The sequence below is a fragment of the Globicephala melas genome, chromosome 1 (assembly GCF_963455315.2).
Source record: "Globicephala melas chromosome 1, mGloMel1.2, whole genome shotgun sequence".
Classification (NCBI taxonomy): Eukaryota; Metazoa; Chordata; class Mammalia; order Artiodactyla; family Delphinidae; genus Globicephala; species Globicephala melas.
Genome location: NC_083314.1, coordinates 76,530,393 through 76,546,002, shown reverse-complemented (window position 1 = coordinate 76,546,002; position 15,610 = coordinate 76,530,393). Strand labels below are relative to the sequence as shown.

The following is a 15,610-nucleotide window of genomic DNA, read 5'->3' as shown; positions in this document are numbered from 1 at the left end:
GCTCCTTTCACAGAGTAATCCTGGTCACGAAACCAAAAATCAAAACCGAACCAGTGGTGTTTGATTCCCCTGCTCTGATCAACAGAAGTCGGGAGGAGGGCCGCCGGCTGAGCTCGCCCCCGCCGGGTTCGGGGATCCTGCCCTCGCGGCTCAGGTGCGGCGCTGCGGCAGGAAGCCACCCCTCCGCTCGGCCGGTGCGCGGGGCTGTTGCGCCATCCGCTTCGGCTTTCGTAACAGCACCCTGGAACGGCCGAGAGACAGCTCCAGTGCGAGTTCCTCAAATGTTTTCTTGCTTTGCCAGGACCGTCCGCTGCTCTGAGTCATGTGTAAGTGGGAAGTCGCACTGACACGGAGCCTGGCCAGAGGGAGCCGAGCCGAGAGCGGCGCGGGGATCGGGGACTCGCCGTGCGTGCAGATCGCGGGCCCCCAGGGGATGGGGGCTGCCCTCGGGGCTTAAGCCCGCCCGCCGCCCCGCCCCGCCCCGGCCGCCCGCTCCCGACCCGCGCGTCCGCCCGCCCGCCCGCCTCTCTGGGACCATGGGGCATTAGCCGAGGAGGAAGCATGCTGGCCGTCCGCTGCGCGCTGCTGACCGTCCTGCTTGCGACGCCCGGGACGGCGCTGGCCCCGGGGGGCTGCCCCGCGCTGGGTAAGGGCTTCGGGCGCATCTGGAGGGCTGGAGCAACTGGCGGGTGAGGGAACCGCTGTGGGCGCCGCAGACGCGGGGCGGCGGAGGGAGGCCGGAGCGGTGACGGCTCCCCTTGTCCGGGGCTAGCTTGGGTTCCCGCGGCACGAGGCGAGGCACCGGGCTGACCCAGCTGTCCGGTGGCGGGCGCTCGCTCGCGCGCCTCCTGCTGCGTCCTGCGCCTTTGGCCGGGCGCGCTTTCCCCGTGACTGCCCTGCGGCCGGGTAGCTCCCTGCGGTCTGCGTACAGGACTTGGTGTGTTCTCAGAAACCTGATTCTCTTGTCTCCTTCCCAGTGCCCCAGGAGTCCTTACACAACTGCGGCCCGGCTTACTTTAAAAGGAGATGCCCTCGCGGGGTGGAGTTCCTGCCCGGGGCGTCCTTTGTACCAGCGTCCCCTTTGCCCCTCAGCTTTGGGGAAGGCATCCCGCCTGGCTCTCCCCTCAGCCCCCCGGGTTTATGTGTGGATGACAGTGCCTTGACTGTGAAGGGAGTGACATCATGGGCGCTGAGTCACGGACCCTCCCGCTGCCCGCTGCCCGCACTCCCTTAGGCAGACACCAGCTCTAGCAAGCCGTGTGCCTCAGCCCTGGGAATTTAAGCCAAGTGGGGAGGTTGGCCAGGGATTGGGACGTCTTGAGGCTGGCACGCACTGGACTCCACTTCCAGACGAGAGGAGGGGTGAGGCAGAGGGCACGGGGCACTTGTTGCTCCTGTGGACTGTAGTGTGCCTTTGGCCGCTAGTCCTTTCTCTGGACTCTGGCGGCATGCCCAGCTGCGCGTCTAGGCTCTCCTCTAGAGGAGCTGGGCAACTGCTTCTCCAGAGGTTTATTTTAGGGTCTGAGGGCTTCTTTGAGGACACAGTGGAAAACCAAGGGGGCAGCCGGCAGGCTTCTGGGAACAGATGGCTGGGGAGACGGTGGCTCTGGCTTTCACTGCGAGACCGCACGGCGCTCCTACCCTGGGTGAACACCCTCAGCCTGACCCCTCCCTGCTGGAGAGAGCCAGGGGCTGGTGTGCCTGCAGGTCCCTTTGCCTTCTGAATGGTTGTGTTCCTCGTGCTTGGGAGAGGAAAGTAAAGGGATTCTTTTTCTCAGCACACATTTATAACCCCTGCCAGTAACAGCCATTGTTGACTGAGGCCACCTAGGCTTTACACACGTTTTCTAATTCTCCACTGGATCTAAATAATACTTTGTTCCAAAGAGGAGGCTGAGGTTCAGAGAGGTTGGGATGGGAAGTTGTCAGGCCTAGTTGGTGCAGGCCCACCCCTCCATGGCCCTGTGCTCGGGGGTGGTAGATCCTTAGCCCAGCAGGCAGAGCTGGGGGTGTTTGGGGGCCAAGATGAGAGTCACCCCTGGCTGGCTGAGTGCTGGGCAGAAGAGGCCAAGGGAGGGGAAAGCCTGGGTTTGCCCACTGTTTTATCAGAGGGAGGCAAGGCAGGGGTGAGGCCTGGGTCGCCCAGGAGGGCACAAGGCTTCCCTGCCTGCCTGTGTTGCTATTCACACCACACCCCAGGGCACCTGCCCCAGGGAGGTTACTGCTGTAGCTGCTGCTTTCTTTTGCTCCTAAGTGGCTGCAAGGTACTGCGAGGGCAGCCGCTTGCAGCCAGTTCTCCATTTTCCTGGTGCTCAGGTGGGACGAGCCAAGGGGTCTCAAGGCGTGGACAGGCTGTGAAAGGCAGAACTGAGAGTTTGGGGAGGAAGTGAAAGCCCTCCCAGTTCAGAAGGAAAATGCAGAGAAGTAGAAAATACCCATCTCCCCTCCCACACCCACAGAGACTCAGCCCACAAACTTGAGAGCAAAAATAAAGACATTGTACAGGAAGCATGGAGCAAATGACTGTGAGATGCCTTGCTTTGGAGAAGTAAGGGGCCGAGAGGGGTAGCAGAGGCTGGAGTTAGTTTAGAGGGGAAATCCGCTGGCCCTCCGGGCTGTGGGCCCACTTTCCTTGGGATCAGCCGCTGCCCACACGTCCGAGAGCTGGCAGGGCCTCTCAGGTGAATCGCCATCTAGGGGCCTGGATTAGCTGGGACGTAGGTGTTGGGTGTGGAAGGCCTGGACCTCGGTGACTCAGGTTCCTTCCATGATCTGCAATGCAAGACGGTGTGCAAAACAAACACGTACACCTTTAAATCTCTCAGAGTCCTGTCTCAGCCTCTGAACTTCCCTTTACAGCAACCTCTTTCTGCCCCCAATGTCTACCTGCATTCCTAGTCTCACCCTAAACCAGTATTTCTTAAAAGGGTAGTTCTGGATCTGTTTGAATCAGAATTGGTGTGTGTGTGTGCAGGTGTGCCACATGCACTGGGGGTGGGGGTTGGGTGCTTGACAAAAATGCTGATTCTTGGCCCCCACCCCAGATTTACTGAAGAGAAATGTCTGGAATTGAGGCTCAGGAAATGTCCTTTTCGACAAGCACCCCTTGTGATTCGCAAGTTTGAGGATGACTGGCTAAGTGGTGTGATTGAGGAACTGAAGGAGGGCCCTCCCCCACTGGGCTTCTAGTTGCCAGAAATCTCTCCCCACTTTAGCTCTGCCTCTTGTTTACTCATTGCAGCAAACATTTATTGAGTCCTGTGAAGCCCTGGGATCAGCCACCCTGAGTCTACCTTAAAAGGAGCTTGAAAATGGTCAAGGTTAAATCCCTAAGAGGGACTGAGGAACCCTCTGACCTGTCCCGCTGGGTACCAGCTACCCAAGGACAAGGTGTCGGAGAAGGGGGCATGGACCAAGACCCTGAGACAGCGGCACGTGGACCCTCACTGCATATCTCATCTCTGACCCTCCGCGTCTCCCTCTGCGGACTGGGTTAACAAATCCTCCCCTTAGAGGGTGTTCGTAAGGATGACACAAAGCCACCCCGGTGCTCACTGCTGTCAATTCCCCTCCGCTTCTCCTGTCCCACCAGGCCTGCGTGCCACCGGCCCACCTGTGAGCCAGAGCGCGCCCATCACCAAATCTGGGCTTTTCCAGGTCAGTCTTAAAGGTCTAGAGCTGTTCTCTCGAATATGGTAGCCATTTACTAAGTATGGCTATTTGAATTTAAATTAATTAAAATGAAATCAAATTTAAAATGTAGTGCCTTAGTTGCGCTAGTCACACTTGGCTACCGTATTTGACAGCGCAGGTATAGAGCATTTCGCGATCATTGCAGAAAGGTCTACTGGACAGCGCTGGTCTCGAGTGCTAAACAGTTTCTTCCAGAGGTTTTCTGTTGCTTCTTCCTTTATCTCTCTCTGGACCTTCTCTCCACCTGAACACAGCTCATCCCGCACAGGTAATGGTTAAGGTTTTGGAGCCAGACAGATCTCTGCCTGGCCCTGCCTTGGAGAAATAACGTGAGCTTGGGTGAGGGATTTTACTTCTCAGAGACTCACTGTTCTCATCTGGAAAATAGAAATAATTCATATACTACCTTGCAGAGTTGTTATGACGATGAAATGCCCTAAGTAAGGTAATACAGAGTGTATAGGGAGGTCTCTAGCACAGAGCAAATGCTTAAATGCGCGTAGCTAATAACTTACTCATTTGAAAAACATATTTTGAGCTCCTCCGATGTTCCAAGCACTATTCTAAGAGCTGAGGATACAGCAGTGAACCAAACAGCCAAAAATCCCTGGCTCACTGCGGCTTCGTTTTACTGGGGATGTTAATTAAATATATAGTATGATAGTGACTAAGGAGGAAAAATAAAGCAAGGGCGGGAGCTGGGAACTGCGTACATGTTGAGGAGGACGTAGAATTGATCTTTTCGAGGGGAGGCCAGGGAAGTTCTCACCAAGAAGATGATGCTTGCATGAAGGCCTGAAGAAATATAAAAATATTTAGGGATTCCTTATACTCCCATCTTGCGCAGGAAAATTCCTGCCTCCTCTTTTAACAATCTGGTCCTACCTGAGGGCCTGTTGGGTTCTGGAGCGGAGGGCTCTGTGGGGACACACAGGTGCCCTCTGCCCTGGTGAAGCGTGGGGTTGTCTCTGGGGAGACCAGGCCTCAGCCATGGGGCCCCTTAGACTCCAGCTGGACAGGGAAATGCTAAATGTCTTGTTGCTAACTGTCATTGAGGTATCTGTCTTTGGAAGAGAATCCTTGAGGACTGGAGTGGCAAGAGGAAGACGGCAAAAAAGAGGCTTTTAACTCTTAGACTCTGTTTGGTGAAGCCCTGGGGAGTTTCTTTTGGGTCATCTGTGTGCTTTACTCTCTTATGCACTTGAGATCCAAAAAGGTCCAAAGTCTCTGGCATAGTCAGGGGCTTTTCTGGCACGGTCCTGGGTTTGGCCTGACTTCTAGCTGCACCTCACTCCTACCTGCCCCCGCCAGCTCTGCCCTCTGGCTCTGCTCTTAGGAGTGTGCCCCCTGAGGCCCTGCATCCAGGTTGTCTCCCAGCACCTGTGCTCAGTTTCCCTCCACCTCCCAACTTCCTTCCCCGAAAAGCATCCTCTGGTTTTCTCTCTCTACGTGATGGTTACAACGACCGTTACCATACTGAGTGACGACTGTACACAGAACCGTGCTGGGCTCTTTGCATCTGTGACCTCATTTACTCTTCACAGCAGCCGTGTGTGAGAGGAGTCTGAGGGCAGTGCATCGATGCGGTAGACTGTAGGACAGCAGGTCTTGCTGGGGGGAGATCAGGAGGTCAGTTCAGACACGTTGAAACTGAGCTTTCTATTGGACAAGGCGAGAAGATGCTGACGAGCTGGGTATGGAGTCCAGAGTTTGGGAATGAGGACTGAGTTGAGGTATGAATTTGGGAGTCGACTGATGGCAGATATTATTTCAAGCCTTGAGAGTGGCTGAGATCACCGAGGGCGAAAGTGTAGATGGAGAAGAGACGAGGCCCCGGGCTGAGCCCTGGGACACTCCAACCTTCTCAGGCTGGAAAAGGAGGAGGAGACTGAGAAGGTGAGACCAATGAAGCAGGAGGAGAACCAGGAGAGTTGTTGTCCAGAAAATCCAGTGAGGACAGTGCGTCAAGAGGCAGAAGCAGTCAGTGGTGTCAAACGCTGCTGAGAGGCAAGAGGACAACCTAACCAGTGGACTTAGCTACACGCAGGCCACTGGTGACCCTGACTTGATGTGAGGAGTTTCGGCGAAATGGTGAAGGCCTAAGGCTGACAGGAGTGGTTTGCAGAGAGAGCAGGAGGAGGGAAACTGGAGCCGCCTGGTAGAGGCTACTCTTCGGAGGATTTTAGCCGTAAAGGGGAGAAAAGAAATGGACTGTTCGTTGGCTGGAGAAGTGGGGTCATGAAAAGAATTTTAAAAAAAATGACTGAAAGGGCTTCCCTGGTGGCGCAGTGGTTGAGAGTCCACCTGCTGATGCAGGGGACACGGGTTCGTGCCCCGGTCCGGGAAGATCCCACATGTCGCGGGGCGGCTGGGCCCGTGAGCCATGGCCGCTGAGCCTGTGCATCCGGAGCCTGTGCTCCGCAACGGCAGAGGCTACAACAGTGAGAGGCCTGTGTACCGCAAAAAAACACAAAAAAACAAAAAACTGAAATCTCAGCATGTTTGCTTGCTGGTGGAAATGATCTAGTAGAGATCAAAAATTGACAGAGAGGTGAGAATCGCTGAAGCAGTGTCCTTGAGTAGGTGAGAGGAAACCGAGGCTCAGAGAGATTAAGTAACTTGCTCAACATCGCACAGCAAGGAAGTGACAGACCTTGCTCTGAACCTTGCTCTTTCCACTGTATCACGTGTGTCACCCACAACTCCCACCCTTCCCAAAACATGGTGACTTCAAGGATATCGTCTCTGTTCTCAGTGTCCTCAGACTCACCAGCTCCATATGCACTGGTGTGGCAAAGACAGCCCTACTTTTGCCCCAGGAAGTGTCCTTCTTCAGTACTTCTCTTAAGAAGAATAGTTAAGGCCACAGTGTACGTTTAAGCCATTGCACTGTAACCTCCTCCTCCCCCATATCCATTCATATCACTTTGGGTCAGGGGAATGTTTTGCAACCACATGTCACTGTAAGTGATCTTTCTCTGTCTCTTAACAAGGCAGCTGGGACAGCAAAGAGAGAAAACAGCTCAGGGGTCAGACAGTCCAGGCCTGTCTCTTGACTACCCACTTAACAAGCCAGCAGACCTTGGGCCAAGTCACTCCAAGCCCAGGCAGAGCAACACGTCTTGAGGCTGAAACAAACAAAAGCAGGTGCTTGATAGCTGCTATTGATCTGAAGACCCCATTTTGATGGGAGAAGAGGGGGAGGCTATAGCATGAAGACTTTCTCACAGAAAAGGGGAAAGACCCACTACTGCAGTGGGAATAATAATTACAATTGTTCACATTTTTTGAGAGATTAGGTATGTCCTGAAAATAGTGCTAAGTTTTTGGGTTTTTTTTGCGGTACGCGGGCCTCTCACTGTTGTGGCCTCTCCCGTTGCGGAGCACAGGCTCCAGACGCGCAGGCTCAGCGGCCATGGCTCACGGGCCTAGCCGCCCAGCGGCATGTGGGATCTTCCCGGACCGGGGCACGAACCCGTGTCCCCTGCATCGGCAGGCGGGCTCTCAACCACTGCGCCACCAGGGAAGCCCAGTGCTAAGTTTTTAGTTTTTTTTTTTTTAATATATTTAAATCTTTATTTATTTGGCTGCGCGGGATCCTAGTTGCGGCACGTGGGATCTTCCTTGCCGCGTGTGGGATCTTTAGTTGCAGCATGTGGGATCTAGTTCCCTGACCAGGGATCAAGCCCGGGGCTCCTGCATTGGGAGTGCGGAGTCTTAGCCACTGGACCACAAGGGAAGTCCCTACACAGTCTCCTTTTGATGGACGTTGGCTTTGGGCTTGTTTCCTGTCTTGCCATTACAGACAGTGCTTTGGGGAGTAACTTTGCATATCCATCATGTTGCCTGAGCTCAAGAACATCCGCAGGATAAATTCCTTGAAGGTGAACCTGTGGGTCGAAGGCCATGTGCATTTGTACTTTTGAGTGAGAGTGGAAGTTGCACCAGTTCATATTCCCCGCAGCAATGAGAGAATGCCTGTGTCCCCACAGTTCTGATGAAAATGTGTTATTAAACTGCTATTTACACAGAGATGGTATCTGTGTGGAATTAATTTGCATTTATCTTATCTGAGTGTGAATATACCGGTTTTCCCATGTTTAAGAGACTATTGCATAACCTGTTTCTATGAAGTGCCTGTTCATATTCATTGCTCATTTTTAAAAACTGGGTTGTTGGGTTTTTTCCTCTTAATATATTAAAGAATTTAGTCCTCTGTGATATGAGTTGTGAAGATTTTTCTCTAGTTTGTCGTTTGTCTTTTTTGGGTGGGGGTTGGTTTTTGTGTATTAAAAAAAATTGTAGTTGGGTTTATCAGTTTCTTTTATGACTTGTACGTTTTGTATCATACTTAATAAGATCTTCCCTATGCCAAGATTGTCTTGAAAGATTCTTTTTGGGAGGGAGTAAAGAAAAGATTTTTTTTTTCCGGTGTCTTTAAGAATTTTTTGTATTTAAATGTTTGATCCATTTTGAATTTATCATGGACTGAGGTATGGCTCTAACTTTTCTTCCCCCAGTTATCACCTGATGTCCTTTTTTATAGTTTATTGAATAATCCATCTTTCCACCACTGATTTTAAAAGCCACCTTTAAAATCTACCAAATTACTGTATATACTTGGGTTTATACTTCTTGTCGGCAGATTTAGTAGTTAAAAAGCACAAATTCTGAGGCCTGATTGCTTGGGTTTGAATCTAGGCTTACCCCTAATTAGCTATGTAACCAGCCTCCTCTTCTGTAAGATAAGCTGTTGGGAAGATCAAGTTAGGTCATCCATGTGCAAGCTTACAATAGCACCTCTATATAGCCAACACTCAAACCAAGCTATTTTAAAATAATTGTAGTAAGATACAAAAGCATAACATTTATCATCTTAGCCATTTTATTTTATTAAAATAAAATTTATTTATTTATTTATTTATGGCTGCATTGGGTCTTCCTTGCTGCGCACGGGCTTTCTCTAGTTGTGGAGAGCGGGGGCTACTCTTTGTGGCGGTGCATGGGCTTCTCACTGTGGTGGCTTCTCTTGTTTCGGAGCACGGGCTCTAGGTGCACAGGCTTCAGTAGTTGTGGCACACGGGCTCAGTAGTTGTGGCTCATGGGCTCTGGAGCGCAGGCTCAGTAGTTGTGGCACACGGGCTTAGTTGCCCCATGGCATGTGGGATCTTCCTGGACCAGGGCTCGAACCCGTGTCTCCTGCATTGGCAGGCAGATTCTTAACCACTGCGCCACCAGGGAGGTCAGTCATCTTAGCCATTTTAAAGGGTACAGTTCAATAGTGCAGACAAAGCTATTTTTGGTTACTATTACTTCTGAACTTTCTAGTCTCCTCCATAGTTTTGTCTGTCTACTCATGTGTCAGTACCACACACTGTTTTAATAACTATAGCTTTATAATATGCTTTAGAGTTTGGTAAGGCTAATCCTCCTCTCAGTTCTCTGCTTTTTCAGAATTTTCCTGGCTATCCTTGCTTGTTTACTTTTCTGTTTGAACTTTAGAATCAGCTTGCCTACTTCCAAGAAAAAAAAGTCCTGTTGGTATTTTTATTAGGATCAAGTAAAATTTAGAGATAACTTAGGGAGCACTGACATAGTTATAATGCTGAGTCTCCATAGCTCAAAACATGGTAGGCCTGGCCTGGCTTATTTATGAGGGGAACAGGCTGGGGGCAGGAAAGCTGGAAACCAGGTTTCACAGTTTCACTGAGGGTAGATATGCCTGCTCTTCCATTCTGAGCTGCTTTCTTCATGGTGACATGAAGCTAGACCAGTGTGTGCGTGTGTGTGTGTCTGCTCATGGTACATGGGAGTAAGGAGAAGAATGTAGGCTTGAACTCAGGCAGGAGGACTTAGGGGCTTTATAAAATGTGTATGGCAGTGTGACATACATACGGGAGAGTGCACTCAGCATAAATTTAACAGCCCGATGAATTTTCACAAACTGAGCATAGCCGTGTAACCACCACTCAGCTACATGACCAGCCCCAGCAGGCTCTCCTGTGTCCCTTCTAGTCACTCCCTACCACACCTCCACTCTGTGACTTCTCAAATCTTTAGCTTTGCTTCCTCATATCTAAAGGGGTGGAGGAGTGGAAGCTGGGGCAGGTGGTGGGAGTGGATATGGTTTGGGATGGGGAAGGGGGAACAGATATCAGGTGTGTGCTGCACCCTGCTCCCCTTTGCTTCCACAAACACAGGAAAGACCCTGATGTGGGTCAGGCTCCTGGTTAGACTCCAAGGCCAAGTTCAGAGACAGGAAGACAGGACCCTTTGTGCTGTGCTCCTGGGAAGGCACTGGGCTGTGGGGCAAACATGACCCAGAGTCCCAAGGCCCAGGGCTCCAGTCCTGGCTACACCACACACTGGCTGTGAGACTTCTGGGCCTTGGTTCTCCTCATCTATAAAAATGGGCAGGTTGGCTGAATCATCTTGAAGGGCCTTTATAGCCCTAGAAGAGCAACTCTTAGATCAGCACCCATTCCGTGGCTGTAGCCCCAACCTAGCCCCTTTCTGGACCCAAGTCCCATCTGTGTCCACCTGTGGCCATGCGCCCTTCTTACCGGCCTGCTTAGTCTTGCCTTTACTCTTTTTATTTCTCAATCTGCTGCTTGGGGTTTGGTGGGGGTGGGGGAATTGAATTGTTTGCCCTCCTTTGATATCTTTTCCTCTGATTAGTTTATAATCTCTGAGAGGTGACCCAGGCCAGACCTTCCGGCCCGGGACCAGCTGATTATCTGTGATGCTGCCAGGGGAGGATTGAATGTTTTTCTTGTGAGGAGTTGGTCACACGCGCTGGTCTCTGAGTCAGCAGCCAGCGTTACCTTCTTATGGTCCAAAGGAGTCTCCCAGACCCTCCGTCCAAGCGGTAAGTATACAGTCCCTGGTGCGGATGGAGGGGAAGGCCATGCCAAGATAAATACTGACTCCACCAAATACAAGACAAATACGAGCAGGTACAGAAGTACAAACACATTAGACGGAGAGGAGGGCAGGAGTCAGCAACCTGAGGAGCGGGCTGTGGAAGAGGTGGGGCTGGGAGCTGAGTTAGAGAAGGTGGCAGGGGCCACAGAGGCCCAGCCCTAATTGGCAGAGGGGAGGGCGTTCTGGGGATTTTAGGAAAGTGAGTGGACAATCTGGTGAGTGTGTGAGGTCGGGAGTCCGACGGGGAGGGGGGCGCTTTTAAACTATAACTCATCACAAGAGTGCTGTTGCTGTAGCATAGAAGGAGAAGGATCAAGGGTACTTGGCCCCCGGTTTCCTGGGAGAGCCCCTGAGGGGCTAGTTGGTGTGGCAGGGCTGCGTGGGAAAAGGCTCGCTCCCCCTTCACACAGACCCCTCAACCCCAGGACTCCCCTCCCTGAGCCTCTGTGATGGGTAGAAAGGCCTGAGGAGAGCAGGGAGGAGGAGGGGAAATTGGGAGAGAAGGGGAGACGCAGGGTGGTGGGCAGCCCAGAGAAGTGGGGCTGGGCTGGAACACGGGGATGCGCCTGGACCCCCAGAGAGAGGGGGGCTTTGGCCAGACTCACCCGGAGCCGATGCAGACTCCCTCCCCCACTAGCTGTGTGAATTTGGGCCAGTTCCTTAACTTCTCTGAACTTCCACGGAAACGGGGACCAGCCTCCCCCATAGCAGGGTTGTTGTAGGAGCGGAGGGCTCTGAGGTAAAGCGCTGACACCTGCTAAATGCTGTAGGTGGTGCTGAGTGTTACGTTTATTATTACTCGGGAAGTCAGGACATTGGTTTCAGTCCTTAGATGGGGATGCAGGGAGAGGGGACAGAGCACACTGGGGACTCGTTCTAGGCCCCATGGGGTCAAATTCTGCATGTGTTTCCCTGTGAACATGAGGTTCCCACGTTCTTCTCCTGGAGACTTCTCAGCAGCTCCCTCCTTCCAGATCAGGGTCTTTACCGCTGACAGGGGCCCCTGCGGTTCCTCTGTGACCCCCTTCTGAGATCCTGTGTCTCTGCAGCCCCAGAGGCTGGAGGCCGTCCTGTGCTGCTAGCTGGCCCAGCTGCCAGCCCAGACGACTGTCCCTGCTCAGAAACCGGGGCGGTGGGATTAGCAGGCGTGAGCTAAACCCGTGTTGCGGTGGCACTGGGCAGCTGCTTCACCGCTTACATAAACGGGTCCAGGAAGCTGAACTTGTTTTTGCTGGCAAGAACAACAACAAGCTGCAAGAGAGTTGAGAAATATGTGTCTCCGTGTGCGTGTTTTTCTCTGGTTATTGACATTTGCAAGTTTACTTGAAGAAGGAAAAAAGTAGAAAAACAAGAAAGCTGTCTGGGTTTCTGGCACCCAACCTTAGGTCTGGAAGGGGGAAGAGCCTCACTTCCCAGGGCCGTACTGCAAAGTTCCCAGGCTCGAGAGGTGTCGGCCATGGTGGGGGGCCCAGCGGCCCAGGGAGTGGGATTGCGTGAGCATTGGGCCGGGAGGTGTGGATTTGGTTGCCAGAGGTTACTAGGACCTAAACTGTCTTCCCCTTGAGGAGTGAGAGACGAGGGAGGTTATGGGAATTTCCCTCTCCTGGGGCTCTCTAGGGATAAGGAGATGCGTCTGTCTGAGGGCACTGGGATGCCCTGGCCATCATCCTTCTCCAAAAGTCATTGACTATTAGAATAAAAAGTCCATAGATTAATTGTATTTTCAAGCTGGGCTGTTGTCTGAGATAAACAGACACAGACATGCTTCCTGCCCTCTGTGAGCTAGTGATTCAGAGTGATAAGATGCTAGACGGCAGGAACAGGGGCAGCAGGGAGCTTCAGACTGTAGTCTGAACGCTCACCTCATAGAGAAGGTGAGTGGGGCTCTGTCAGGGGCTGTGATGTGCCCAAGGCTCATTGCAAGTCAGTGGCAAGACCAGGACTAGAACTTGGGTCTTCTGATAACACAGGGCTGCTTCCCCTATGTCAGGCTGCCTGCCACTCTTAGAGATGTGTTTTATGTTAAAGGATAAATCAAGACAAGAGTGTATCTTGGTGTCAGTCCAGCCCCACCCAGTTAGTTGTCAGTGACTAAACAAGACCAGACAGTTGAGGAGGAGATTTGGGGAGGTTTGTTTTCAGGAGGGAATACTTTGCTGCTCTCCGTCCCAAGTGAGGTGCTTTGGTCCTCTGCACAATCCCTTTTCGTAGGCAGCTGGGATGTAGGGTGCTGCCACCCTGCATCTGACATTGACCTTGGTAAGAACAAAGGAGGCTCAACAGTCCTTCACTGCCTCCTCCTCTCTGCTGCCCCTGGGATGCTTTGTGATGCACTAGGAGGCCAGGAAGGGGTGGGAGGCGGGGTGGGGGGGGGCAGGCACTGGTGATTGGAAGATGAACAGAAGGAGGAAGCACTGTTGGCTCCTGTCCTGGAGGCTGGGGTTGGAGGTGGGTGGGCACTGAGCCTGCACATACCTCTGCCTGCAGAGTCAGGTTTCTGATCCCCTTGGAGGACACCAGATACCTGCCCTCCCCGGGCCCTCACTTCTCAATGCCTTTCCATGCTGTTCCCTCTTTATACAATGCCATTCCCTGTAGTTCCACTTATCAAACTCCTACTCATGTCTCAAGGCTCAACCCAAATATCTCTTCCATTGAATCCCTCCGTTTTTGAGTGTTACCCCTCCTCTTGTCTCCCTCAACGTGTCAGGGACATTTATCTTAGGGCGGCCTGTGTTATAGGTAGTTTTAAGTTTTCCATGGGGTTTTGTGGAGAGGAGTGTCAGTGCATAGTAGGTGTTCACCACTAACTGTCAGTTCTCTCTCCAGGATTAAGGTTTCTGGCCTTTTGCACTTGATGGTGCACCAAAAAATTCTTGAGTCTTAAGGAGGGGACGGGCATGGGCTTGCAATGCTGGCCTCAAATGGCTGAGCAATTGCTCAAGGGCAGATGCTAAACTGCATGCTGTGCTGAATGTCAGGGTGTTCAGGGCCAACCCCTCCCTCCCCACCTGGTCCCCTCACCTCCCAGAGTGGGAGTGTGAGAATGGCTGGGGCACATCTCTGGGGAACAGGATGTTCTCAGGAGCTCCCCCCTCGCCTGTTCCCCACTGTGTCTCTTCCCTTTGGCTCTTCCCCATAAGGGAGGCCTTCAGGAGGGCCCTGGCAGACTCCAGGGAGTAGACAAACAGGGCAGATAGGGAGGGACGGTGACCTTGTGTCCACCAGGAGATGAGGCCAGCATGGCTGAGGGCTAAGCGTGCAGCGTGCAGCGAAAGTGACAAAACAGAGAGCTGCAAGGGTTGGAGGGCAGAGCTGCAAGCGTGGGGGGTGAACGTTCTTTGACCTGGAAGGTGCCGTCAGAAGCTGCTTGTCCTGAAAACTCCACTCTCACCCCACCCCTATTTCCTGGTGTCCACTGCATTCTGCCCCACCTCCTCCCTCCCTAGGCATGATAACCTGGACAGATCCAGGCTATGTAGCTTCTTTGTCTTAAATATATATATATACATATGTATGTGTGTCTGTGTGTGTTCATTATAAGAGTAATACAAACAACTTATAGAAAATTGAAAAAAATACAGAAAGATGAAAGGAAGAGAAAGAAATTGCCTCTAGTCCCATCATTTGGAGAGGTGGGTGGAAGTACCAGGAGGGCATTCTGTGAACATCACCTCTTCCTTTTCAAAGAGTTGCTCGGGCGGGGGTTCCCTGGTGGCCTAGTGGTTAGGATGCCCGGCTTTCACTGCCTTGGCCCAGGTTCAGTCCCTGGTTGGGGAACTGAGATCCCGCAAGCCGCGAGGTGCAGCCAAAAAAAAAGAGAGAGAGATGCCCAGGGCCTCCTACGCAGCCCCACGGTGTCACGGGCACTGACTCAGAGATTCGGGTCAGGAGGCAGAAGGGTGGGCGGCTGGGTAGGGGCAGCACTGCCCACTCTGACTGTAGCAAGGGTATTTTCTTGTGGTCTTTCCTCTCTGAGTGTTTGACTGTGATCATCCTGCATAGAATGCTTTTAAAAGCATAGTTAACACAGCATTGTTCACAGGTTCTAGAAGAAATGTATTTTGAAGAAGGGCAGGGACAGGCAATACTTGCCAATGGGTGTTTTATAATTAATCATTCCCCATTAAAAAAAAAATAGTGACTCAGTTTTAAAGATTCAGAGAACCATTACTCAAGTTCTTTGGCAGAGGAAGTGGCCATTATGTTGCTCCTGAAGCTCTGCTTTAGTAGAAGAGAAAAAAAGTCTTTTTATTTGTGATTTCTCTGAGCTGCCCAAATCCTCTGGCCATTGTGGGTGAATTCAGGAACAGAACAGCCCCTGCTATTGTTCAAGCTGGTCACTAGCCACGGCAAGAGCTTCCATCTGAACTGGGGGTTAGGGAAGTGACCAGAGAAACGTATTTCCTGGAACTGGCAAAGGCAGAAGCAGAAAAGAGAGTCCCTTCTGGCTCCAGGCTTAGAGTCTCTTTCCTCAGCTGTGACAAGCTGGCTCTTCTGGTCTCTAGCGTAGGGCTTGCCCACTGCACCACACGAGGGGCACCACGTAGACCGCTGTGTCCTGTGTGACAGGGGCTCCTGGGAGTGTGCACTGTGGAGGCCCTGACCTTGTGGGTACCTCTTAGGCACCCTCCATTAAACATTAATTAAGCACCTACTGAGTTCTCTGAGGAGTGCTAGTGGGAGTTCACAGCCTCATAGTCATGACTGGGGAGGGGGATGTATATATAGTTAAGGATGGTGCCATGTGGAAAGTGCCAAGGAAAGGATGAGCCTGCCATGGTCCTTGACCCCTGCTTGGACTTTCAGGCAACGCTGAGAATCTATTGTGTATTGATGCCTTGTGAATTCCGACTTCCGCTCGTCAGCTGATGGAGGGATGTTGTAAGCACTGCACAGCGGGGCCACCCACCAGAAGACTGTCCTACTCTGACAGCTTCTCCATCTTTTTTTTTTTTTGGCCTCGCCATGCGGCTTGCGGGATCTTAGTTCA

General features: G+C 52.2%; 1 protein-coding gene across 2 annotated transcripts in view; it reads left to right on the top strand.

The window, feature by feature from the left end:
* Positions 1–339: 339 nt before the first annotated feature.
* Positions 340–15,610, top strand: part of IL6R (interleukin 6 receptor) — a 50,685-nt gene continuing 35,414 nt past the window's right edge. For both annotated transcript variants that reach the window (XM_030841854.3, XM_070044301.1), the window contains exon 1: positions 340–646. In XM_030841854.3, coding sequence (XP_030697714.1) covers positions 562–646 — 85 coding nt within the window. In that variant the 5' untranslated portion in view covers positions 340–561. The remainder of the gene's footprint in view (positions 647–15,610) is intronic.